The sequence below is a fragment of the Arvicola amphibius genome, chromosome 3, assembly GCF_903992535.2.
Source record: "Arvicola amphibius chromosome 3, mArvAmp1.2, whole genome shotgun sequence".
NCBI lineage: Eukaryota > Metazoa > Chordata > Mammalia > Rodentia > Cricetidae > Arvicola > Arvicola amphibius.
This window is the reverse complement of record NC_052049.1, coordinates 344,371-371,732: the sequence shown is the minus strand read 5'-3', so window position 1 is coordinate 371,732 and position 27,362 is coordinate 344,371. Positions and strand designations below refer to the sequence as shown.

The 27,362-nt window shown below is 48.9% G+C and overlaps 1 protein-coding gene across 2 annotated transcripts; it reads left to right on the top strand.

The window, feature by feature from the left end:
• On the top strand, window positions 1-23,918 carry LOC119809545 (tubulin polymerization promoting protein). 2 transcript variants are annotated; one of them, XM_038322424.1, is made up of 4 exons: window positions 1-91; window positions 9,500-9,817; window positions 18,920-19,073; window positions 19,340-23,918. In XM_038322424.1, the coding sequence occupies exons 2-4, from the start codon at window positions 9,504-9,506 to the stop codon at window positions 19,532-19,534; spliced, it is 663 nt and encodes a 220-aa protein (XP_038178352.1). In that variant the 5' UTR covers window positions 1-91; window positions 9,500-9,503; the 3' UTR covers window positions 19,535-23,918. The 2 variants fall into 2 exon arrangements, with proteins under 2 accessions (XP_038178352.1, XP_038178353.1); XM_038322425.1 differs by lacking the exon at window positions 1-91 and adding an exon at window positions 550-674.
• Window positions 23,919-27,362: the final 3,444 nt, after the last annotated feature.

Here is a 27,362-nt window from a genome sequence, read left to right as displayed (position 1 = left end):
GGAGGGCGGGGCCCGGGCGGGCGGCTCGGAGAGCTCAGCGCCCCGGGCGCAAGTCTAGTCGCGGAGGCGCACCAGTGGACTCGTCCTAGAGGTAAGCTAGCGCTGGGCGCTGTCCGTGGTCCGAGGCTCGGGTCCGGGTCCCTAGGCTCAGGGCGCCTCCGGTCTGTGAGGCTGGTCACCTGCCACTCTCCGCAGCGGCGCGATCAGCTCCCACTGCTGGAGCGATGGTTCCTGGAGACCTCGGAGCAGTGGTGTCAAGAATGGGTATGCGTGTACACTGAGCCAAGCGCATTGCGTAGCCACTTAATACGGTGGACTGAAAGCACCCCACGGTTCCCCACCAGACCCAGGTGCTAGGCCTCGCCGGGCCTCGGGTCGCTGCCCGTGGAACCTGGTGGGGAACGGTGTAAAGAGAAGCCACTGCCCTGATCCGCGCATCTGGGAGCAGGAGCTGCCTGGGCGTTCACGGGTCTCGAATCCTGAGCCCGCGTTACGTCCTGCAGGTGACAGAACCCATTCGCTCCTCCACCCTCCTTGCGAACCTGTAATGTCTCAGTCGAGATGGCGAGGGTTCTGTCAGGGTCGCATCTTGAACATCCATGTTTACGTGCGGGAGAGGGAGGATCCGAGCCTTCCTCGGCGGTTTCGGTTATGTAAACGAGGCCTTGAACGAGGTGAGGAAGACGAGTGCCCCTTTGTGGCACAGGGTTGGACAGGCTCTGCTGTCCTGGTAATCGGGTCCTGTGCGTGTCCTGGGTTTATGATGGCGTTTGGCCCAGCGCCCATTTGTCTATCTGGCCTCTCTTGGCCGAGTAGGTGGCCTGCATAGGCGGTGTGAGCTCTACAGGACTGGAGCAATGGGGTGGGGGGTTGGAGGGGGGCAGCTTGATTAGCTTTCAGCTGGGTTCTCTGGCGGCGGGCTGCTGTTTGTGCTCGCGTGCCAGCCCCTCTCCCATCCACGTGACCCCTGAGGACTGGCGAGGGGGAGGGGCACAATCTGAGCTTAGTGTCTCTAAAGGACTCCTCTATTCAGAAAAGCTCGTGATTGCAACAGGGACCCACCCTTAGGAAAGGTGCCCTAATTCAAGTGGCGCATTGAAAATCTTTGTCTTTACCGATGGCAAAGTGAGGGTAACGCGCGCAGCTTGATCCTTGGGTCCACCTTTTCCATTCCTTGAGGTTGTGGCATATAGCTATTTTAACTATCACCTGAGGTTTTGGAAGTTTTTATAAACATTAGAAATTTTCATTTAAGAAAATTGAAATCACCCATGAGGGGGTGGAGGCTTGTGAGAAATCTCCAAATTTTTCTGGAAATTTCTGGGCCCTGAGAACAGCTCTGCTGGGTTCCACAGAGGATGAAAACTGGCTTCTTCAGCAGTGCCTGCTGGCCTATTTATAGCGCACAACTGAAGGAGGAGCCTGTAGGAGGTGTGATTTCAGTTCTGCCAGGGAAGGGGACCTTGCAGCCTTGTCCAGCCCTCCCCACTCACCCAGCAAGGCTGTGCCCATCCATGTAGGAGAATGGAGCTTCCCACTTCTTACTGCAAGGAAAGGTTGGAGCTGCTCAGCCACGGGCTGGGTTCAGACATGGTGGCCAGCCCCAACCACTGCTGGTAAGACCGGCTTCCTCACAGAGAAGAGTCACAGTGTTTCAACCTTAGCATCCTCTGCTTATGGCCAGGACTTCCCTTGTCCACAGCATCCCGCTACCTACAACACCTCCCAATCAAAGCAACCTCACCCACGTCAGCCACCACCCTTGGCCACATCCATGACCGACGGGAATCTCCTTATGACATCCTTTATCAATGCCATCACCGTACTTAGGGCATTCCCCACCTAGGGCAGCCCCACGGAGGACCTACAGTATCATCCCATAGCGCCTTCAGCTCTATGCCCCATCTTCCCTCTGCAGCACTGGGGAAGCCTCCTCCTGATGTCCTGTGCCAGTCCCAGAAATGACCCTGCTTGGGTCCCAGAGGATACGGTTTCTGTGACCCACAGATGGCTTACTGTTATCAGGGTAAAGTACATGGACAGAATGCAACTTCCTGATGATGAACGAAACCATTTGGGTCCATTATCTCTCTTAGCTGTACAGTGATGTAGTTCACAGCTGTGAGCTGTGGTGTCCTGTCTAGATGTCCAAGTGTAAGGCTTTCTTTAGTCTTTCAGTTCATGAATCGTATCTCAAGCTCCTCTCCCACCTGCCAGGCTTAGTGAGCTCTGCCAGATGGCTGCCCCCTCAAGGTCCCTCCCATAGGGACCCTGCTTCTGTGCTGTAATTTCAGTTTCCTCCTGGCAGCCATTCCCATTGCCCTTTGCCCCGTGGTAGAACATGTGGGAGTGGAAGGGTCTTATTAGTTTCACCTCATGAACATATATCCCTGCGCGCTATCTTAGCTCCTGCCTGTGTTTTTTGACCTTTACACATATGGAATCATATAGCTACGGTTCTATTGAGCTGTCTTCTTTTAACTAGTGTTCACCTAAGCAGATTCACCCATGGCTCTAGTTTCCTGCTCTGTGAACCTCTTCTGTCAGCTGTCTTTGGTTGCTTCCCTCTTGGGAGATCAAGGATACAGATGCCTTGGACTCTTCTACAAACTGAAAGGCTCCTGAAGAACTGAAGTGGTTGGGCTTCAGATTATGTGCCCCTTCAGATTTAGTGAGCTGGGGGTGCTGCTTTACAGGGTGTCCCACCAGCTACCTTCCACATGTGGTGCTCTGTGTTCCACATCCCACCAACAGCTGCCTAGGTCAGTCTTAAATATTCCCACCTTGCAAGGTGTGCCCGGTTTCTGGTTTGGGGTCGTGTCTGCACTTTCCTGATTATATTAACGAAGCTTGGCATTTCTTGTGTTCTCTGGCTCTCCCCTGGACTGTCTTGTTCTGTTTAGTAATCGCCTTTTTATCTAATTGACTATAGAGGCTTTTTTATATATTGGACAACTCAATGTTTGTTGTATAGAACAAGAATCTTTCCTTATTTGAGCTTTGCCCTTTTAGTCTCTTAATACCCGTTGATAAGCAGAAGTCCTTGACTCTAGTCTGGTGCTATTTAGAATCTATTTTTTTCCTTTTGGGAGTGTGTTCTGTATGTTCTGTGTCAAGTCTTCCCTACCCAAGAGTATCTGGCTCTGGACAGTAGTAGATGGACACAGGAGCTTAGCTTCCTCAAGTTCCCTGTGGATGTGACATGTGCTTATTCTACATCTTTGTTTACCTGTCTGTGTTCCCCTTTCTCTGCTCCAGCACATAACACCTGGAAGTGAGATGGATGTCACAGAAGACAGTGCCATAGGTAGTTCCATGCAAAATTCAGCCTACTTGGACTGACTTCCCAGGGCCTCTTGTTCTAGCCCCATCTGACCCTCTGCCTCCGTGGGGCCTCTGCTTAAGTGGCTCTGTCTTAGAGTCTTGCTTCCTCTTCTGGTCAGAGCTTAGAAGCTATGAGATGACAGTGACACTGAGTGACATGACATGACACAAACCCATTCTTCTGCAGTTCTGCATGCCAGAAGTTCAGTGTTCCTGCCCCTCAGCTTCAGGTTACTCAGCCATTTCTGAGCTTATGCCTTGACACTCTGACAGTCTGGAGATCTTCCTGTAACTCTCTCTCTCTCTCTCTCTCTCTCTCTCTCTCTCTCTCTCTCTCTCTCTCTCTCTCTCTCTCAATTCTACTTATGCTACTCTAACAAAATACCAAGGATGGAGAATTTATACAGAACAGAAATGTATTTCTCATCAATCTGGGGACTGAAGTCCAGAAGCAAGGCGCTTCAGGGTCACGGTTTGATAAGAGTGGCTTCTTCCAAGATAGTGCCTTCTTGGAGCATACTCCAGAGGGAGAGGTCAAGCCCTTTGTCATCACATGGTAGAAAAGCCTTAGCCAGTGCCTTACAGCCCTCTTGAGAGGTCTTACTCCATTCATGAGAGACCAGGAACCTGATTTAATCCCTTCTCCAAAGGTCTTGTACTTTTGGAGGGATACATGCAGACACGGCACTGTCCGGTTTCTGTCTTACATGGGGTAATTGGCATACAATTTACCTCCCAACTGTGGATAATCTAGGTTGACTTCATGTCAAAATCCTATTTCCAAACCCGGTCCCATACAGAAGTCTTGGCGTTAGGGTGAAGATACATGTTTTGAGGGGCTACTGGTCATCCCGTTAGGTAGCTGCCTGGCTCCAGGTCAGCTTCACCCACTGGCCAGTCTACACAGCCCTCTCTCACTATCCAAAGACAATGCTGAGATGTGTGGTGTACAACTTGTTAGTGCTCATGTACACTTGGTGTTCATGAAGCCATGTTGATGCTGAGTTAGGAACCAGTCGTTTACAGGTTCGTTAGCATCTTCAGGACCCGCCCATGGAGCGTCTAAAGGGAGCATGGTGGCAGACTCTGGCATGTCACTGTGAGAGATGGGCACTTGAAGGAGTGATCATGTAGCTCAATCCCAGAACATGGACCCGCAATGAACACACATCTTGATCTTGAATTTTATCCATCTGGATTCATGTAGAATGCTGTCTTGGAAATATTTTGGAGGCTGGTTTAGAATTGGTGTTTGATCAGAGAATGCATGGTGGGATTTGATTTCAGTACTCTCTCCTGGCCTTAGACAGCTATCTAGAGCCTGGAGTTCATACTAAATGCTAGATATGTAGGAGCTACCACTCTCTTACTCTCTACTCACATTTCTATAGCCATCAAGAGCTCTGGCTGGATAGTGGGGACAGCCTTAAGGAGTCACTAACACTCCAGGATGTCCAGAATGTCTCATGGTTCTCCTACATGCTGAGTCTTAGGCTTCCGCTTAGTGACAGGGGCTTGCTGCATTCGTTATTTTTAGAAGGTATTTCTGTGACCCCCACCACCTTTAATGGTGTCTGTCCTCATTCTTTTATTCTAGAACTGTAAACCAGACGTTCTAATGGTCACTCCTGAAAGTGGGCTGTATTCTTGAATTCCCTACCGAGGGGCAGTCAGGATACATTAAGGAAGGCCTGTGAATTGCAGGAAGGTAGGGACGCTGGGCAGCTGGGCAGAGCACCCAGTGGCTTTGTGGAGTTCTGAATCCATTTCTGTTGCATTCGATGGTGAATACAAAGAAGGACATGGGTGGGTAGAGGGGTCTAGGACTTTCCTCAGTTTCCTACCTTCCTTGGCTTCCTAGTCTCCTTGCCCAGGATTCCCCTCTCCTAGCTTAAGTATGGGGTTTTCTGGGACATGTAGTCCAGCTCAGGCCTGGAATATAGGATATGAGAGGACATGGATACTGGGCTCCCCTCTCCCTATAACACCCAGGAGAATTGTGTTCTGTTTGACCTAGAAACAGTGAGAATTTGGTTCTCAAGTCACCCTGTAGGCAGCAGCCTGGCCTTGGGACTCCAGTCCTAGTGACTGTTTTGAGACCGTACCATCCCGGTCAGCCCTAGTCATACTCTGGGTGAACTGTGTAGATATGGCACGGGTGACAAGGGGCCTGGCTGGGTCTCCTGATAGATTGGGCTTCTGGTATTGCCTCTCTGTGCCTGTAGGAGATTCACATTCAGAAAATGCCCACTTTGTGGGAGTTCACTTTGCACGGGATGGCAGTCTCCACTGATATAAGAGGCCACTCACATGGAGTATCCCAACGAGGAGCAGGGTGTATGGCTGTATTATTAATGAAACAAACAATTATCAAAGGATGTGTTGTGTATAAGTACACTCTAAAGTACAGAGCTTGTACAGGGAAGGCTGCTTGTGTCCCATCCTCAGACACTCTCTAGGGCTGGTTGGATGTGTCCAGATCCCACACGGTCAGCCTCACTCTGTTCTCTAACATGGGGTCCCACAGGACTCAAGCCTTGGTGGGATGTAGTGACGGGGAGGAAGTGAGTCCCAAGTGGATACTGTCCATTTCTTCTCATCTCAGACAGACTTCTCTTGTCTTTCTAATTGGCTGTCCCTGGCCTCACTTTTGCTGATGAGGCCTGTAGGACTGAGAACAGCTCATCTGGTGGTCAGGGATTGAGTGGTGTGTGCCTTATTCATAGACACTCATCATGTTCACGGATACCTTCTTTGCTCATGGCACCTTGTCCTGGTTGTAGGAATCTTACAGTCAATTTTCTGATCCCCTCATTCCCATTTCTCCTGTCATGGGGCTGTGCCCTGAAGTATGTAGCAGTTGATTCTTGGTGACAAAGTCTCTCCTTTGTCACCTTTAGGTTTTTCTTTCTTTTTTGATAGTGAGGTACACGTGTACAAGTTTTTCATTCTGAAAAATGGGGTCCAGTTGATTTCCTGTGGGCTTCCTTGGCAAGGAAGCCTTGCATACATGGGATGCAAGAAACCCTGCTTGAGTTAAAGGGTCCTCAGGGTTTGCAGAAAATCCTGTCTCTGGCATCTGCCCATGTTCCCTCCCACTGAAGATCTGTAATTCTACCTCTAGTTGGCCTCCCCTGCCCTCCTCAGGCCTGGTCTGAAGATGCAAATCTGGTAACATAGTCTGTCCCTACACTCTGTGCTGCGGTGGATAAGTTACCATCTCTTGTCTTCCTGACCCCTTAAGGAACATAAGCCGTCATTGCTGGGTCACCAGCTGGTGCCTCTGTTCTCCTCCACCACACCTACTTTCTTGGCTCCCCAGGCAATCCCTGTTGACGGAGACTGGTCCAGGAAGGGGTGCAAGTTTGGGGTAGGATGAAGTTTGGGTTATATCCTTCCTGGTTGAGAGACAATGAATTATAGGCTATCAGGAAAGGGTTAGGATGAAGTTTGGGGTATATCCCTCCTGGCTGAGAGACAATGAATCATAGGCTATCAGGAAAGGGTTACAAGGCATAGCCTCTGGATACATACTCAAGATATAGGACTCATACCTTGGAAGTGCAGAGTATACCTGAGAGCTTGTTGCTTTACCACCACAGTTGGTGCCTTCCTGGAGCCTCTTCTAAATGGCCTAACTTCCTGATGGAAATTGTAGGGACATGCTGGGACACACTAAGGTCTCTTTAAATTTTAAGTTTTCCTTAGATGCTGTGGGGCAGGAAAACCAGAAGGCCAGAGTCTTTGAATGGAGGTGGGGAAACACTGCAGCCGGGCATCCTACAACACTAGGGAATTGTAGGGGAGAATTAATCCTATAAGTCTCCATATTCCAGGATACCTTGGGTGAGGCCCCAATTCTCTTCAGATTCGATTTTCTCTCACTGCTGCCATCGTGAGCTAATGGAGCAGGTCACACTAGAAAGACGGCCCGTGGATAAGAGCCCTGTGTCCTTACACTCCACTCTGATAGCGCAGCAGCCCTAAGAATAGTCTATTTGTCTTTGGATAGCCACATTTAGGACCTAACCCACTGTTACTTTTACTTTTAAAAACCCTTTGTGCTATGCTATGCAGGTGATACATGTTCAGGGTAAAACAAAGCAAAGATGGAAGCAGAGTTTGGAGGCCTAATTGCATCCCCCAAGGTGCATCCTGAGCACCAGCCAGGGAAGGGTCTCGACTCCTGTTTCAGCTTATCCTTTGTGCACATGTATTGCTGGTGCCTTGTGGTTGCTACGTAGTGGTGGTAACTCATGCTGGGTTGATACTGCTGGAAAATCTTGGCACCGGGGCTTTAAAATAGTGTGGCCATGCTGTCAGCTGCTCGGTGAAGCCATGGCTGTCAGCTGCTCTGCCACACGGTCCAAAAACACTCCAGGCTGACTTATCCCAGGGCTGAGTTTAGGCAAGTTCTGCTTTCCAGACGAGAAGCAACTTGGATGTTACTCCAGTCTCCTATTGATTTGTGCAGGTATCTTTCCGCCTGAGCTGCTGCCCTGACTCCTGAATGATGATCACTCATCTTCCTAGAGTGTCACAGCAATTCATAAGCTCTCTGAGCTCCCTCTGCAATCCCTAGGGAGGAGTCCTACCCAGAAGCCTTTATCCCACAGCAGATCAACAGTGGTTGGGTTGCAAGTGAGGGCCATCCCCTGCCCTGGGACCTGTTCACTATCTCGCGGGGCCAGTGTGCTGTAGGAACCTAGACAGAACACAGTTGGCACCGGTCTGATGAGGACGGGCCGCATCAGTGTGAGACACATGCCCTCACTGTCCTAATGTGCCTTTACCCTGCTGCTGGTTTGCTCACAGCAGTTCCTTTGCTTGGTTTGAATCCGTTGCTTGCCCTTAGTGTCCTGCAGTCCTCAGAAGGGCAGCTCCCCTCTCGTGTTTCAGTATCCTGGGAAGCCTGGACAGAAGCTCAGATAACCTATCAGGTGCATGGAGTTGATTCACCATGAGTCATGTCTAGTGGGGATGAAGGAACTCCTGAGCTTCAACTCGGCTAGAGCTTCCGATTTAATCCTGCTGTCCTCATCTGCCCTGTTCTGCCTCCCCCCATTAAGCTCCATTTTGGGGTGAATTGGAGTGCCTTAAGGAGAGGCTCTCATTAAAAAGGCTGAATTTTTCCATTCTACTTTTATTACCATTTTCAAAGGGGGTGAGCAAGAAGGGGATCTGGCTTTGTGGCTGGCTGTCATCTGTGTTATTCTGAATGTTTATGCAACTCATACCATTGAGAGTTCAGCAGGGGCCACACTTCACATCCCTTAGTGGTGAAGATATGCCTTGGCCACATTGGCATTGAAATCTCCAGTCTGGACAGGGCCTGCATGTTTCAGCTTCGTCACTGACCCTCTATGGAGTATGTGCCGGGACCAGGAGTTCTCGTTGCATTGAGCGGTTAAGCATTCAGTTCCCAGAGAGACGCTAGCTGGGAGCTCAACATCCCTGCTCCTCAAGCTGGAAATGGCATCTGTCTGCCCTTGCTGGAACAACAGTGGCCACGTTGGGATTACTGTATATCCTTGTGCTCCCGAGTCTTGTTGAGAGCTGGAAACACCTTCTCTTATCCCTCAGGGATATCTGCCTGTCTTGGGAGTCAACAACCCACAAAAACCAAAGACTATGACTGTACTTCAGGCTTCTTTATGGTTTCCCTCCTCTGAGCCCAAGGGTCAACCACATGTTCTAGGATCCCAGAGCAGACCCTTACTGTGTGTCTCCAGGGTCATTTGCCACCCCCAAAGCATGGCTCAGTTCTGTTCAGAAGACTCATATTTGAGGGACAGTAAGCATGGCATGAGCACTGCCCTGGATCCTAAGGGTGGTATAATTTTATAGACCCTAAGCATCCCTCCAGGCAGTTACCAGGTGAGACCCATGGAGGAGGCCATGGAAGTGCAGCTGGTGGGGTAAACATTTTTGCTGAGTCAGACCCTGTCTCCTTTGCCTAGAGTGTGCATGTGTCAGGGTGGCAGGGTCAGTGCCAGGTCCTACAGCTGGGCCAACACTACTAGGCATCCACCTCAGAGGGGTCCCAACCCCCAGAGAGGGTGCTTTTCAGCTCTTGCCATATCTTGTTGCCTGGTACCACATACTGCAGCTAGGACCAGGAACGCAGATGGGCTGTGAGAAGCAGAATGACCCTTTTCTTCTTCTTCTTCCCTAGCAACATGGCTGACAGCAAGGCTAAGCCTGCCAAAGCTGCCAACAAGACACCACCCAAGTCCCCGGGAGACCCAGCCAGGGACAAGACTGCCAAGAGGTTGTCACTGGAGTCTGAGGGTGCCAACGAGGGGGCAGCTGCAGCCCCTGAGCTCAGTGCCCTGGAGGAGGCCTTCCGGCGGTTTGCAGTACACGGGGACACCAGAGCGACGGGAAAGGAGATGCATGGCAAGAACTGGTCCAAACTGTGCAAGGACTGCCACGTGATCGATGGAAAGAATGTGACTGTCACGGATGTGGACATTGTCTTCAGCAAGATTAAGTAAGTGTCATACGGGCTTAGGTAGCACAGCTCCTATCAGTAGCAGTGAGAGTCTGTGAAGGATCTTGCTTGCAGATTCTGGAGGCTTGAAGCTAAGAAGTGGGTAAAGAGCCTGTAGTGTTTGGGACAGTCTGAGGAGTACACCGGCCCTAAGTGCCTTGGAACTCCTTGGCTATGGTCCTAGCCTCAGTCTGTTTGGCCTTGGATGTAGCCAGGGTGGGGGCTTCTAGCCTTGAGAAAACTTAATTAACTCTAACCAATACCCAGGTTCGTGAGCTGTTGCTCAGGATCTGCTCAGATGAACAGAGACCCAGCCACTGTTGGCTGCGTCTATGAAGTTAGTGTGGGGGCCAGGCTTGTTTAGCCTAGTTTCCAGGATATGGTCGTGGCTCATGACACGCTCTTTCAGCTCTTTGTTCATCTCTGTTAATTTTGCTCTTGAGAAATGCTGACACATGCAGCCAAAGTGATAGGGATCAGAGAACGGCCATTCGTCCCTTGTGTTGTCAAACATCAGTGTGCTGTCAGGTCCTGTGGTTGATCTCTGTGGGCGGTACTCGCAGGGCATTACTTCCTCCTCTGGCTTTGGGTGGGTGATGTGGTCTTCATCACTGTGGTTTCTGGTCATTGTTGGTGTGCTCTAGGTAGAGAAAGTCTTCCCTGCCCTGGGTTGTGTACTTTGTGTACTCATGCCTGGAGGAGAAAGAAAGAGGTGCCCTGGCAGATGAACTCTTCCTGAGAACTCCAGCAAGTATCTCATGCCAGGAATTTAGGAATTCTTGGTAAAGTGGAGAGATTTAGCATGTGTCCCATTGGGAAGAGGTGAAGTAAGCCAGATTACCAGATACAGGGTATGGTAACCAGGGGGTTTGGGATATTGACATCTTCCTGTTCCAGATGAAGCCTTCCTCCAGATGCGGGTTGAGAGAGATGACAGAAGGCCGAGCCAGAAAATCAAGGTCCTGGCAGCACCTAGGAAGGGACTCTGTGGAGATTACTGAGCCAGAGCCTGGCTGTCTCCACCCATCCCAATGCTGATATCAACTAGGAGTTTGAGATTCTGAAAATTAAGAAAATCTCAATCCGATGCTCCCTAGAGAACTTCCTATTGTACAAAGTACACGTGTGTGTGTGTGTGTGTGTGTGTGTGTGTGTAGAATCTTAGGTGTGAATGGTTGTAGAATCATTCAAAGGCTGAGAAAGCCTGAGAAATGTATCCCCAGAGGCTCTGCATCCTGACCCTCTTTCAGACCCCCATTGACCCTAGGGGGCTCTAAAGAGAAGTCAGAGCTGGTCCATTCTTGCTCTGTCTCCCCGTGGCTTCCAAACCCAATGAAAAGCTGGAGAAAAGACTCTCCATGGAGCCTTGACCTCTGAAAGCAGATGCTATGTGTACCCTAGTTACCCCTAGACTCTTTCCCCATCCATCTCAGGTCCTATTCCTGTGATGTCTTAGACCTACTTTGGCCTGAAGTTCAATTATTGTGGGTTAGGCTTTGAGGAAAAAATTACTGCTAGTGGCTCAGATGTGATCACTTTACCCTGATGCTCACTGCAAAAGCACTCATATTTTTTTTTTTCTGGCTGGGTTCCATTGCAATAATACTGGCATCAGTTCCTCTATCTGGGAGGCACTTGGCCAGGGGTCCTATGTACTTCTAGACTGTGGTCCTTGGGTTTCTTAACACTTCTTTCTCCTCAGCTTCATCTGTGTGCAATGCTGTGTGACAGAAGAGGGTCTACTGAACATCATGTATTCATTCCATTGCTTTTATGGGAAGGGCCCAAGACAAAGCGTCAGGAGATGGCTCTTTTCCCTGAGTCCCTAAATAGAACAATATAGTCATTGGAGATGGGAGCCATGAGGAGTTTACAGAGTATAGACAAGCACATGCATGCAGCAAGATGTCTATCAGCTTGAAGGACCTCCATACTGCTGCTGCTCCATAGATGACCCAGAGAGCTTGATGCTTATAGTCCCTGAGACCCTCTAAATTTCACCAGAGTGACTGCCCCTGAGTTTGGGTACTGACACCCACCATGGGCCTTGTCTGTGGGGGACTTTCCCAGGATTGGTAGAGCTCACTGTTCTGGTCACATGACCTGTCCTGCCTGTCACCTGGGGATGTGCAGCCTCCTCAGAGAAACTGGCCTTATGGGTTCAACTGGACAGTTCCAGGCAGGGACAGGCAGGTGGGTCCTAGTAAACAGAGGTGCTTTGGTAGGCTGGCCAGCCATGAGTGAGGGGCACTGACTCAGGCTGCAAAAATGATTAGCCCTAGAGCCTCTGATACAGCCAGTTCTCTCATCCTGGTGCTAAGAGCTCATGCTAGGCCAGTAGACGGGTCCTGTAACACTGAGATCTAGAAAACCTAGGTTAGCTGTGTCTAGCATGTGCATACAGTTAAAGCTGATTGTTTTATGGACCTCACCACCTTGTCTAAGCTGGCAAATGAACTTGGACAGCTCCTTACCTTATCTCTCCCTGTGTTCCTTCTCCACCAGCAGGTGGCCCATCTTATAGACCCAACCCTGAGCTTTCTAGAACCCCTGGAAGCTGTTCCTATACTGGGAGCATGCAGGGTGTGCCAGTAAGGCCAGTGAACTATTCCTGCTCCTCTCCTTAGACAGGCCCCTTATGGCACCATGTCCTCAGTAAACCCAGGGTACAGAATAATCAAGAACTAACCCAAGAACAGGGAGACCCAGAGACTTATGTCTGTGAGGGCGCTTCTAGAAGGTGTTGTTGGAAGGCAGGAAGAAGTGACCTGCCCAGAGGTTAGTCAGCTTCTCCAGTTTCTTCTGAAGGAGGCTACCTTCCAGCTGTTGTGTGCCTTTATGTGTTTCCCCACCCCATTTAGAACTTGGGTTTCTAAGCCTCCCAGTGGGTGGTGATAGGTGGTTATGAGTCCTTTGAATGATGTGGGTCAGAGGACTGAGAACTCCAGCTCCACATGCCCTTCCTGCTATGTGGGTGGGGAGGGCACTAGATTCATATGAGTGAGCCATGTGAAGGGAATGCTTATTCCCAGACTGCAGACCTTCAGATGCTCAGACTCTAGGAGAGAGCTATTCTGTAGACTCTGGGCTGCCTGGGAACCTTGGCAGGTTCCTGCCTTACAAGTCAAGGTCCTGGAGAGCAAGTCCATGCAGAAGCCCAGAGGAATCCCAAGACTATGCTAGTCTAGGCAGACAAGCTATACGTGCTGTATATTCTAACACTAGGTGTGTTTGCTAACACTATGGGCACACACTGGGGCAGGTGTCTAGTTGGGTGGCTGGGGAAGCCCAGGTAAGGATCCTGCACCAGAGGCCCAGAAACTCTGATTTTCCTTTTGCCTTCACACCTGGATCCTTGAGACCTTAGAGGCTGCCATTCCTTCACCTAAACCATCTTTGAATTCTTCCCTCTCAGAACCTGGACTCTGTTGAAGTTCTCTATGACCTATGTCCCACTTGGGGTAACTCTATTCTTGTGGAACAGAAGATTCAGACTCAAGTTGTCCTCAAGTATAGGGGTACAGTATCCCGAATACCAGGGTGGTGGGAGAATCCTGAGAGGGATCCACAAGAAGGACTGGGGAACTCTGGGATTGAGATTTCCAGGAAAATTGTGGCTGTGGTGGCACTGTTGGTATTATGAAAGCTGGGTGTTTGTGGTCCCTTGAGGGACAGCAATGGCAGCTGCAGAGGCCTTTGCCTCCTATGGGAGTTTGGGGCCTGGGAGGAAATTGCTTAGGTATCTCCAGGAAGTTGCTGACTCTGACAGGACTTGGGAGAAAAAAAGTTCAACTATTTCTGTTTTGGGGCAGGTTGCCATGGCTCTGCAGGCGTGGCGCCAGCTGGGGTATCTGCAGTCTTTGTTTAGGTCCTTGTCACCATGGCAGCGCTTGTTTGTTTTGATGTTACTATGTGTTAAATTTTAAACAAATTTCTCGAAGCTCTATACCAACTTTTATTGTGGACTACTGTTAAACCTAGACTCTCCATCCTTCAAAAGGCTCAGCATGGCCAGACTCCATACGGTTAATGGAGACCCGAGACCAAAGCAAGGCTAGTGGGTGAAGCTTGGGGGACGGCTGGGGGCCCTAGGGATTGGATTGTATCTGTGTGTGGCTGTCTACTGGGTCTGTGTTTCTGAGTATCTGGTGTGTACCTGTATATGCTGGTGGAAGAAAACGTGCAGGAACCTAGGGTTGGGCTGAGCTTACCTACTGCCTCCTTACTTTGACCAACATACTACCAGATGAGGAAGCCCAGAAATCTTTGGCATTCCAGGGCCTGGACTGGGTGCTGGGCACCCTCCAGAGTAAATGCACGGATTCCTGCCAATACTACGTAGAGTCAGAAAGTAACTTGGCTGGGGTGTCAGGGCTGGGTGTCCATTATGTCTAGATATAGGTCAGAAGGCAGCAAAGCCAGTCCCTACATGTAGAAAGCAGGGTCTGGATTTGTTTAGCCTGAGGATTTGTCAGCCACTGCTAAATATATGAACGACTTGGTCTTCCTTACATGCCAGAGCTAGTCAGTGAGGCCTGCTGGGATTCTTCTGACATCCGTATGCTGCTGAAGAGGTTCAGCATAGCACCCACCTAGGCTAATGCAGCCCATTACTCCTAGGAACAAGCCCTAGGACCCTGAAGAGAGTCCTAACAAGAGTTTCAGAAGGACAGGGCTCTGTGTGTACCCACTCAAACACCACAGAAATCCAGGTGTCAAGGACCTGGACAAGTGAGAACCCCTGGAGGCAGCCTCTGTTTCTGACTGTGGGACCCACCCAGTTCCATTCACCTATGGCACACATGTCCCTGGAGCTCCTCCTTCAGGCTCTACTTCCTGGGTCTTGGGTAAGATTAACAGTCACGTGATCTAAGGGAAAGTGGCCTGACCCTGCAGGCCTTGAATGGAGCAAGATCCAGCAGGCACCCTAGTCTTCAGGTGTCCCAGTGTCTGTAGACTATTCTTACTTCTGCATGGCCCTCTAGTGGCTACACATGGCAGTGCAGCGTGACCCCTTAGATGCCTGTGGGGGATTCGGGGTTCTGACCTCTGGTTGGGAGATAGACAGGGCTTGTAGAGGTTTTATGTCTGAAAGTCATTGAGTTAGTGGTCCCTGTGGCTTTCTGGTCAAGGCGTCATCTGCTCTGGTGAGTCTGAAGTAACCAGGTAAGGATCAGACACATCTGTTGTGATGAGAGGCAGCTTCCTGCATCTTAGCTCCTCCACCTTGCCTTGGAAGTTGGCTGGCCAGTGCATGTAAGAGAATGAATACCCAAAAGCTGTCTGAACAACTTCAGGAACACCTCTCCTCATGACTTATCCCTACTCAAACCAGGTCAGAGCCATGAGGGGTGGGGGTGGGCAGGTGTGGTGCTCATTTGGGGTCACCTGGAGAATGTTTATCCCATAACCTCCAGCCCCTCAGAAAACACAGAGACAAGTGAGAGGGGGCTTTAAAGATGATTTGTTCCCAAGAGAAGGAAGTGGCAATGCTGCAGGTCACAGATGCCCCCTCTGGGCAAGCATAGACATGGAATATGCCCAGAGCATTGCCACAGCAGTGTTGCTGCTTGGCCTCTGATTTCCTGAACCAGGCAGAGTCCCTGTGGCTGACTGGCATCTAGGCAGAGAGCACATCACCTGCTCCCAAGGGATTTCGTGAGTCCAGTGACCTGCTGAGGGTACAGAGAACTGACAGGCCCAAACTTTCAACAACATCAGCATTGTCTTTGGCATAGAGCCCAGGACCGGGTCTTGAGGTAGATGGGTAGTCAGTGGGCATGGGAGAGACCTGATAAAGGTGCCCGAGGAGAATGACCAGATTTCTGCACCTCCCTTGAACACTTGATCTAAAGAGTCAGAGACACTGGTAGCAACAGGCAACTCAAGGCCATGGCAGCCGGGGCTGCTCTGTGGTGCAGCAGGCTCAGGTCAGCTCCTGCGTTGTTCCTACAGAAAGCCCCCAGAAGGGGTTCCTATGAGGAAACATCCCTGCAAGGAAGGATCCTGGCCTAGATGGTCCTCATCACCCAGGGGTCCCTTCCAGATCCTTCCAATGCACTCAGACCACATGTATAGAGAGGGTCTATCTTTCTGCTCCTCAGAAGCACCTTTTCTGCCTGCATGGTATCTATCTATAAACTGCAGGAACTAAGAACTCAGGCATCCCTGTCTTGTCCTGTGTGCTCCACTGTTTCACCAATTACAAGTTTCGTTACTTGAGTGTAACTGGAGTTATAAGCATTATTACTCAAGCCTCGACAGGGACCCCATCATGAAGGTGATGAACAGACAAGGGGCTCTGTGAAAGTCCCAAGCTGAGGTGGGGAGTGGTTGTGTTTATGATATTTGCCTTCCTCAGAGGGCTCTGCTGCCTGATGCTGGGTCTTGACCCCCTATCCAGGTTCCAGGATTCCAAGTTCCCTACATATATGGGGGAAAAGCATGGGAAGCAATCCCAGGCTCCTGGAGTACATTCGAGCAGACACCCACTTGTAGGTCAGCTTCAGACAGGCTGGGAGTCAAAGCAGGAAAGGCCAAACCCTAGGAAGAGCCCTCAGTCCTGGGAGCTCTAGATATAGGCTCACTGTTTAAGAGAAACCTGCAGAGGTTTTCACATCGTGAGGAATAAATGAACATTGTCTTCCCAGAGCTAGTTGGGGATTCTGCTTCAAGAAGTGCCTGGGTCTCCTGGGAAGAGTTGTCTGTGAACTGGGCACCAAGACAAGACCCACTCTCCCCAACAACACAGTTAGACTTGTGGGGACACAGGCCAGAAAGGCATTCTTGGTACCAGTGGAACAAGCATCCAGCTCTATCTGAATGTGGCCTGTGATGGAAGAGTCCCTCCAGTTGCCCCATCCCCCAGTGACTCATGCTGGTAGTGCCTGGTGCTGAGACTGCCCAGAAAGGGCTGTGTGCCCCAGCAGCAGGTTGCCAGACTGGCCTTTAGGCCTGGCATCCTCATGTCAGCCCAGGAAGGGTTGGGAATAGGAGACAAAAGTGCCTTTGACTTCTCAGGACAAACAGAGCAACCCTGAGGGGCCTTAGATCAACACACACCCCTAAAGTCCTAGTAGAGAGGGAAAAGCTGTCAGCTCCAGGCACCACCGGACTGTGAGGCCAACTGGTCAAGTGCCCTGAATCACCTAGTATTGCAAAGGTAGCTGGTTTGTGTTGGGACTGAGAGCACTGAAGGACTGGAACCCACCCTCGAAGGCACAGGCATCTACTGAGGCCCCATTGTGTTGTATCCTGGATCCAAGTGCAATGCCTCAGTGGCGTCCCCAATCTCCTGAGTATGGGTGGCCGACAGCATGGGATTCTGTGCATTTCTCTAAGGACGTTGGCTCAGCTCTCCTCGTTGTTTGGTTAGAATGCCCTGTGTGTTCAGGACCAGAGCAAAGTGTGAGACTCTTCTGTGACCAGTAAAAATTCAGGCTGTGTGGAAAGAGTCGTATTTTCGTGTCTGGTTCCTTAGCCCAGCCACTAGGGGTCCACTTTGTGTTGTCACTGATGTGGTCCTCCCAATGCTGTGCACAGAATGCTGTATCAGGCCACTGCTAAAGGACATTTGGGTGGTTTTCAAGTTTGAATGACTGAAGAAAATCTGTGTAATGTTCACAAATGGGTTTAACATGAGCTTAAATCTTCGTTTCTCTTGAAGCAGCTCCCCCCCCCCCAAAACACACAAAGACTGGCTCATGGTCATTCCTCATTGGCATGCAGCATTCAGTTTCTCTCATTACTTCTGCTATTCCCAAGGTGACTTCCTGTGTGATGGTTGCCCATCAATGGGTTTTCTTTAATGAGGTGTCTGGCTCAAATACTTGGCCTGTTTGAAATTTTCTTTTCTTACTGTTAAGCTCTTTGCATATTTCAGATACAAGCTCCCTTTAAAATCTGTATGTCCCAAGATTTTTGTTTTTGCAGCTCTGGTATTTATCTTCAATGTCATTTGAAAGAACATGGCTTTCAATACTCTGAAAGTCCAGTCAGCCCGTTTTCTATTATTGAACATGATGGCTTAGCATCATTTCTAAGAAAACCTTGCTCACCCTAAGGTCACTCAGGTTATATACCAGATATACTCGAGGAAGTTGACTCTGTGTCCCTGCTCTGAGTACACTCTGCGTGTGGTGTGAGCTCTGGGTTCTAGTTGGTTTATTTTGAAGACTTTTTTTTTTAATAGTCCTTTTCTCCTTGACCTTGTTCCAGTTAGGCTGTGTGGGTGTTTCTGGACTGGAGATGCATTGATGTGTTCGCCTCAGACCTTAGTATCTCTCATGCTGTCTCCTTCATGTGGCTTTGTCAGGTGCCTTGGAATAGAGTAGTCTCAGGCCTCCTGCTTTTTGTTTTCTTAAACTCACCTTGGCTGCTCTGGATCCTATGCTGATGGTCAGCCACTGGGATTTTGCCAGCTCTTAGCTCTAGTTAGCGTCAGTGGCCTGCCTGGCCGTTTGATTAAAACTCCACAACATCATGCAGGACTTGCACATTTGTGCCTCGTTCACATATGTCAAAACATGGAAACTTCACTGATTTGGATTAGGTGCAGGTGAATGCCAAGTTGAAAATGCTTCAAAGTAAAGTTACTACAAATAACTTCATAACTTTTTAAAATACTTCCTGAATAGCCTTTGCAGGGAGGATTCCGTGAAATGACAGGCTCTCTGAGATGCTCCCTGGTGGCCGGGTGTTACATGGTGGGTGAGGGCCCCAGCGCGAGTCACCCTGCTGACCAGGCCCACTAGCGTGCCTACTATGATACCCATGGCCTTAGGCCCCACGGGCCACTTCTGACCCAGGTCCCTCCTGCTCCTGGACAGGTTAGGGTGTCCCTGGAAGAGATGAGGGGATCTGTTTTCCTGGTTTTCCCTCTGCTCTCCCACCCAGGAGAGACCACAGTGCCTATTGTGGAACAGACAGAAAAGCCCTGACACTCGGCAGTTCTTAAAAAGTATGCTTCCTTATTCTTTCCAGGCTGTTGGCAGTTGCTGGTGACTTTTGGCGGTGACCAGTAGGGATCACTGCAAAATGCAGGAAGGGGTGGTATACGTGCGGGATTGGTCCCAGAGGACTCACAAGGTCTGTTACCCACAGAGGGAAGTCCTGCAGGACCATCACCTTCGAGCAATTCCAGGAGGCGCTGGAGGAGCTGGCCAAGAAGCGGTTCAAGGATAAGAGCAGCGAGGAGGCTGTGCGTGAGGTGCACCGGCTCATTGAGGGGCGCGCGCCAGTCATCTCTGGTGTCACGGTGAGGGGCGGAGCGAGGCACGGGTGGGGCCGGGCACTCATGATTGCCTTTGGGGAAACCATGGCCCCGTAGACTTGTTAGCCCCATAAGTCTGGGGCTAACCTGGAGCCAGGAGAGGTGATCCCTTGTCTGGACATGTGGCCTAGCAGATTCACACCCCTTGCCAGCTCCTCCTACAGCCCCTGCCACCTCCCACTGAAATGTGGCAATTCTTACCCAGCTCCCTCACTCGGTGTGTATTAACACCCTCTTCTGTTCTCTTTCAGAAAGCTGTGTCCTCGCCTACGGTGTCACGGCTCACAGACACAACCAAGTTCACAGGCTCCCACAAAGAGCGCTTTGACCAATCGGGAAAGGGCAAGGGCAAAGCTGGCCGCGTGGACCTGGTGGATGAGTCAGGATATGTGCCCGGCTACAAGCACGCAGGCACCTATGACCAGAAGGTGCAGGGGGGCAAGTAGCTTTGCAGGCCGAAGTTCTGGACGCTGCAGGTGCCAGGCACAGGACTGAAACCCATTGCACTTCATTACATTCCTATGTTCTACTGGGCAGAACTCAAAATGCACCTCCACTAGGCAATGGTGGGGGCAGTGCCCAGGCCTCCTCCTGCTGGGTGCTTTGACACTTCTCTCTCAGACCCCAGGTGTGGGCCGCGATTCATTGTCTTTTCCTAACATACCTGCTCTGTCCACAGCTGGGAAGTGGACTGCTATTTCCAAACTGTCTCCCAGGATCATACCACACTGGCCACTTGATCTGCAGGTAACAGGGGGTGTTTGAGGCGTTGGTAGGTATAAGGATGAGCAGAGCAGACATCAGAACTCACACTGACTTATCCAGACACTTCTAGGGCAGTAGGAGCTAAGCAACTAACCAAGTGCGTAGAGTAATCCTAAACAGGCCTCTTTCCTGAGCACGGGAAGTGACTGGTCACTGTGTATGTGGAACAGCTCACATTAGTACATATGTGCACACAACACACACACACACACACACACACGTGCTCATCAACCAAGTTTGTGCTGAGAGTGGCCAAGAGACAAGGAAGCACCTGGTGACCAGGGAAGTGACTTGGAGCATGAAGCTGGAAGTTTTTTCATTGCTGTTCTGAGAAAGGATAAGACTATGTGCTTGGTCTCAAGAGTGATCCAGAGAGATCCAGAACATGAAGCTGCCATGACTTTCTCCTTGTCCCGTCCCATTACCAGCTTGGGACACACAGGATGCTGAGACATTTGGTCAGGACCAGGCCTGCGCCGTTGTTCTACTGGGTTTAGATGGGAGCTTTGCCAAGGCAAGTTATGCTGTGCCTTGTTCAGAACTATGTATCTTCAGCTCTATGAAGCCACCTCTCGGTTCAGGTTTCCTAACCTTTCTCTTGAGTGAAAATGCAGGCAGGGCACTGGACACCAGAACTAGCTCCCCCGAAAGACGTGCAGCATCTACCAGGGGTTCTTTTTCTGCCACAGGAGAGAACACATGACTCAGCTCATCCATGTGTGAGGGCACCACTTATGCAGGCCCAATGGCATGTGCTACCACCATTACAGTTCCACAGCAACTGCTCCTTTGCATTAACACAACCCTACCCTTGCATGAAACTTGCTGAACTATGTGGTCTTGTTCTTAGAAAGAACCCGCAGTGGTCTCAGGACATGGCTACCAGCGCAGGTGGTTGTTGAGGATGGAACATCTTACACGGCTTGGCACAGCACAAGTAGACAGCAAAGATGCCTTCCTCATGGTCACAGCACACAGTTGCATTATTCACTCCTCTGGGGCCTAGAGAGCAAGCCTTCACTGCAGCACGAGGGAAGACTGCCTACTTGCCTGAGCAAGAAACACAAGGCCCTCAACACAGCCACAACTGGAGGGTGGAGACGGTCCAGTAGTCTGTGTTATCCCAAGATTCTGGGAGTCTGCAGTACCTGGCATTAAAAGCCAAGTAGTGGCACCTCCATTCTGTAATCTGACCTTGCTGGTCTGGTGAGATAAAAGGACACTGGCACCTCTTACACCTTCTCCAGAACCCCTAGTCCCCATGAGGCTGGTTGTCTCTTGATCCGAGGCTGTTCTTTTCTACTGCCTATGAACAGCCTAGTTCCCACCAACATAGCTGAGTGAAATGGAACACATGCAAGCCCATCAGGAGGTGACTGCATATGCGTCAGGGCAGAGGGACAGGCTAGGGTAATTTGAGGGTCCCTACACCATGCAGTGGGTCAGATGTTTTCCTGATCCCATAGTGTATCCTGGACACAGTCTCCTACTCAAAGGGCCGAGATGCCAGACTGATATCCAGATGAAGATCCAGGCCAACCACGGTTGTGTGCCTAGGAGCACCTAGAAAACAGTGCAGCCTAGGAGCACCTAGGAAACAATGCCAATGTCCAGCCTCATGGAAGAGCTTCGCTATAAACTGGCCATGTCGCCCAAGTGCTGGGCACTGAACAGAACAGCACAGAGTGGCAAACCCATAAAGGTTCTGGGCGGCAGAAGGCCAGAACTACCATCTCAGCTCCCACCCCTCACCCCCAGTGAAATCCTCAGTGGAAGATAAGGACTTCAGAATGCATTTGGGTCTGGGTAGCTGTTCCACCAGTGTGAGATGGGAGCTGTTGCTCTAATACAACTGGGTCACTGCCTTGCTGGCCCTCACTGTCCTCGCACAGAACCTAAGGACAGTCCTAGGCCCCTCCCAGAACTACACCAGACAAGTGGTCTTCATTGTGTCCCTTCTTACCCCCAGTTTCTTCACAGCACCTTTCCTTTTTTTTTTTTTTTTGGTTTTTCGAGACAGGGTTTCTCTGCAGCTTTTTTAGAGCCTGTCTTGGAACTAGCTCTTGTAGACCAGGCTGGCCTCGAATTCACAGAGATCCGCCTGCCTCTGCCTCCCGAGTACTGGGATTAAAGGCGTGCGCCGCCACCACCGCCCGGCTAGCACCTTTCTTTAGTCAGTGTTAAGTTTAACTTTGAAAATACACCCTCCCTCTAGATGATGTCATCTAGCAAGGAAAGGGCAGTAACAATTAGATCACGAAGACTTAGTGTTTCCATATTGTCAGTTTAAAGTGTCTGTGGAATCTGTGTACCCTCTCGACATAGAAACTGATCGGACTCCAGCTCTTCTGCACAAAACAGATGTGCATTCTCCTCAGTTTCTGATTTGAACACACAGGTAGGGTGTTTGTCTCTGTTGCATGTTTTATGCGATACCAATTAGCTTTTACTAATCATGGATAAATAGAATTCAGTATCTATCTGTGAATAAAAAAAAACCCCCCAACAACTGCATAGCATGTAAACTGAGATCCAGGGCCATGTGCTATTAGGTGACAGACACACAAGAGACAGGGACAGGTTCTTTCAGAGGAGGACCAACAGGAGATGGCCTAGGAGACAGAGACATACTCTGCTGTGAGCCGACACCCAGGAGACAGACAGGTTCTCTTAAGCTGTGACAGCAAGAAAATAAGGAGAGGTTCTGTCAGGAGCAACACTCAGGGACATGGGTTGGAGTGACAGAGACGTTCTGTTGCAGGTGACACTCAGGAGAAAGATACAGAAAGACCAATGCAAACGGTATCTAAGTGTCAGGGAAGGAAGGTAGGCAGGTAGGAGGGTGCTTGCGAGCACTGACTCTAGTAGAATACTTATTTATTTCTATTTAATACTATAAGATAAGCAACTAGTTAGTGGAAATGTTTTACCAAAATCAAAGCTCAAATTACATGTTTAAATATTGTCGAAAGATCTATATTTATACTGGAGTATTTTTACACCTTTCAGTATCCTATCTGACACAGGGGCACAGGGACATTACGACGGATGGAGATAGCTAAGAAATAGGCTGCACTTTTCTGCAGCCTCTTCCAGAGATGACGGTGCCTGCCCTGGGCTAAGATTCAACCTTCCCACTCCGGGAGGCCCTGGGCTGCTTCAGTGCCTGTTTTAATGAATAGTCTTACTGGCGCGCAACTGTACCCATGCATCTACATACTGTTCTGTAGCTGCTTTGGCATTAGATCTGGCTGGGAGGATTGAGACAAATGCCACGGCACAGACATCTATGGTATTTGCCACCTGTCCCTTTTCAGGAAAAACTGCCTGTCTGCCTGGCTCGCTCTTTCTCTCTGCAGACTTGTATACTACCTGGCGACAACATGGGCACATGGGAAAGTCCTGCCAACACCTTTTAAGTATGGCAAGGGTGACAATTTAGCTGTACTGTGAAGACATCAATAGACAGAATATCCTCCCAACACTGAGCCAAACTGCTCTTCTTCACCAATATACTACTGACCATTCTGAACTTCACAGTTCAGGGGTGTGGCCATCTTGGGACGCTTAAATTATCTCTTCCTTTAGACCTCTTAAACTAAAACAAGCCAAACAACAAAGGAAGCCTGTACAACTTAAACTTGAAAAGAATAATATGCTACTACTACTAGTTTGTACTAAGTTTTTTTTCAAGAAAGGGAGTTAAGTTTATATATATATGTGATATATATTTTTACACTATTTTATTAATGTTAAGGAATATGGAGTGTATCACTTTATCAGTGTGATGGGTAATGTTGATGTCATGGGTGTTCTGACTCAGAAAGACACTTATGCTGACATCTAAACCACACTTGCTCAGAATGTCTGTCAGGTCAGGATGGCCCTCCTGTCCCTGCTATAGAGTGCAAGGCATCTAGTCACCTGTTGGACATATCATCATGGCCTGGCTCATACTGCTTTAGTGAAACAGCTTGTGTCTATCAACATTTTGTTCATTGTGTTTGCTGTTATTAACATTGTGTCAAGTTGGTAAAGTGATGAATAAAGGTGTTAAAATGTGGATTTCTAGTTTCCTCGGAGTGTATGCTGTGTATACTAGTTGCCACAGCCTCTGGTCAGCAGGGCCTTCATACTTGGGCACTAACACAGAGGTGCCTAGAGTCTTTCCTGCGTCAAAGCTCAGCAAAGAGCCTCATATTACTCTCTCCCAAGGAGTTTTCTGCTTCCTAGCTTAGGCAGGACTGAAAGGGCACAGACCAGCCATCTGCCATATTCAAGGCCAGGTCTCACTTTGGTGCAGCCCTTATGTGAGGCCCAGACTTAAGGTGATTATTCATAAACTGCATCACAAAATACAGCACTCCAAACGCAGGCACATCATCAAGCTGATGAGGAGAATTCAGGTCAACCTCAAATGCTAGTCCAAGGAAGTTGCTGCTCAAGAGGGGGAAAATGGTTTTTTAGAAATGTGATAATTTACTATCAGTAGACAAATAAATAAATTCACAAGGAAATGTCTGACATAAAGTAAAGCAAAGGCTTCGGATTAACAGTAGCTATGCATGTATTTTGTGAAACTAAAAATATTTCATTAAGAAACTTGGGAATAATCAAGGCTACTACTCACAAGCTCTTGTGTACTTTGGAGGTATCCAGAGTGCTAACCAGCTCCTTGATTAGCAAGGGTAGCGGTGCTGAAAAGATAACAATCTAAAAGTGGCCAGGAGTGGTGGTGCACACCTTTAATCCCAGCAATCGGAAGATAGAGGCTAGAGGATCTCTGTGAGTTCAAGGTCAGCCTGGTCTAAGGGTGAGCATTCTAGGCCAGCCAAGCCTACATAGTAAGGACCATGTCTCAAAACAAAACAAAACCCAGAAAAACCAACCACCCACAAAACAAACAAAATACAAATGACAATCCTGGAGCCAGAAAAAAAAAAATCACACTAGAAAAAATAAACAAAATGTAATGGCAGATAGAACAAAATGAAAGAAATACAAAACAGGAAAACCTATGATACAATAAACCCAAATATATATAATGCCATGAGTGACCAGACAGGAAGCTGGTTCGGCAGATACACGTACAGGACAGCCAGCAGAATGCTCCAGAGTTCACCATCGGTGACTCACTGAAGACGGGAAAACCAGGCCTACTTGTTTGCTGGCTTGATGAGTGTGTCTGAGGCAGGGCCAATGGTCAGAGGCTATCCTCTTACCCAGATAATGAGGTCTTATTGGCACAACTTCTAATACTGGAGTTATTAAAACACAAATAAAAGATTACCAGTTTTACGTGAAAAATAATCTGAAAACCAAGGCAATATAAATTAATTCATAGACATACAGGACTTACAAAAATTCGAACAGAAATAGACAGCTGACTATATAACTCCTGACTTAGGGTTAGGAGCTACAGAACATAGCTGAAAGCCCCCTAAAGCCTCAAAGTCGAGGCTTGAAACTCACTCACTGCCCTGAACACAAAATCCACCTGGGCCAGAGCAGGGTTGTGAAGCAGAGACCAAGGTCCATTAGGACAACCACTGAAGGGGCTCAGCAGCTGGCGCTTGCTTCCGGTGTGTGATCCTGCCAGGACACACCTCAGTTCCTCACACATTGCTGCCTCTATTAGTAACATGGTCCCAAATCAACTCAGGAGAGGCTGGGCTGTGGCTGAGAACAGGCTCTGCCACACCTTGTAACAGTCATACTGAACTGGTATAAAACTCTAAACACAAAGGAAGGTCCAGGCATAAGTGACTTCACCAGCAAGTCCTACCAAATGTCAGGGATGAAAAGATTATAAATGTATTCTTAAAGAAAAATGGGTGATAGCAGTGTTGCAGATCCAGATGAAGCAAGGACAAGGATCGTAAGTCACTGTTACCTATCGCTGTATTGCAGCAAAAAAATGCGTAGTGCTGACTACGTGTCAGATAATGTTCCAGAATTTACTTATGTCACTCATTCAGAAGTCAGTACTCAGCAAACTGTGAAATGCAAAGGATCAAAACCAGGCAGACATCTGAACACAGATGGAAGCATGTGTCCTAAAGAAAGTTCCAGTCCAGGCAAGGCTGAGGTGGAAATGTAGGTGTTTTCAGGGAATCCTGGGGCTAGGGCCACCATGCAGATCCCTGGAGAGCAACGGCAGTAGACCCTTAACCTCCGTAACAGCCACAGAAATTCATTCTAGGTGGAATACACACCTGAAAACTCTAAATAGACAAACTTTCAAATATTCTGGAAGACAGACTTCTAAAAGAAAGAACAAAATTTATTACTCAACATACCACCCCCAGCAGTCAACACACAAGACTTTTGCGACCTTAAGACAATTTCTGCCCTCTCACAAGCAAACAACTCTGAAGCAGACATTAGCTAGTCATCCTCTAATTCAAATCCAGTTAGGTATCATTCACCTGGAAGAAGGATCAGATCTCACGGGTTGAGGGCCACGACTGCCTTGGAACTTCAGAACATAATAGAACATAACAAGTCTGTAGTGATATTTTTCTTGTGTTTTAGTAAATAAAGCTTGCCTGAAGATCAGAGTGCAAAGCTAGCCACACTAGTCAGCCCCACAAGCCAGGCGGTGGTGGCACATACCTTTAACCCCAGCAGCCACAGAGGCCGGGCGGTGGTGCACACCTTTAATCCCAGCACTGAAGAAGCATATAAGGCAGAATGAGACAGGAATTTGCTCTCTTTTCAGTCTGAAGATTTCACAGAGGTAAGAGCTGTCTACTGGCTTGGCCGCTTTGCTTTTCTGATCTTTAGCTTGAACCCCAATAGCAGTCTCTGAGTTTTTATTAGTCATGCTATACAAGTCCACATTTTCTCCTGTTTCTGACTGGCTAAAAACTATGGTTCTTTAAACTCCCTTTTTAGAGTCAATTAATTTGCTTAAGCAGATTTCAGAACTTAGAAAGCACATTAACAATTATAAAGTCCCTACAATGGATAGAGACGAGAGAGGTGGGAAGGTTAGAGCTCCCTCTCTGGGTACCACCCTCCAGGAACCTCCAGCTGCTCAGCTCCTCAGATGTTCTCTGAACCCAGTCCTCTTGACTTTCTGAGGAAACTATTATGTAGGCATTACTAACTCTGGTCACTGTGATCAATTTAACCAGCATCCCCTTCACTTCTGGGAGCTTGGGGTTGGGGGGTCGCACCGCCTCTATCTTTCCAGTGGCCACCCACATCCTGAAGCCACTTGGAGTTGGCCAGAAGACAACTCATTAGCACACAATGATACCACCCTTCAGAGTCTAAAGGTTCTAGGTGCTGTGTGTTTGAAAACCAACACAAACCAGATATTTATTTTACAGTATTACGAAGACCACAAAGGGAAAATTAAAAAATAGTACCCAAAATTTGTTAATAATTATAAGACTGATACACAGAACCAGAATAAAGTTAGAAAGTTCTCTCAGAAACACTATTAGAAAATAAAAAGGAAAGAAGCTATGGATAAATGTGATCCCCAAATTGCAGAATCAT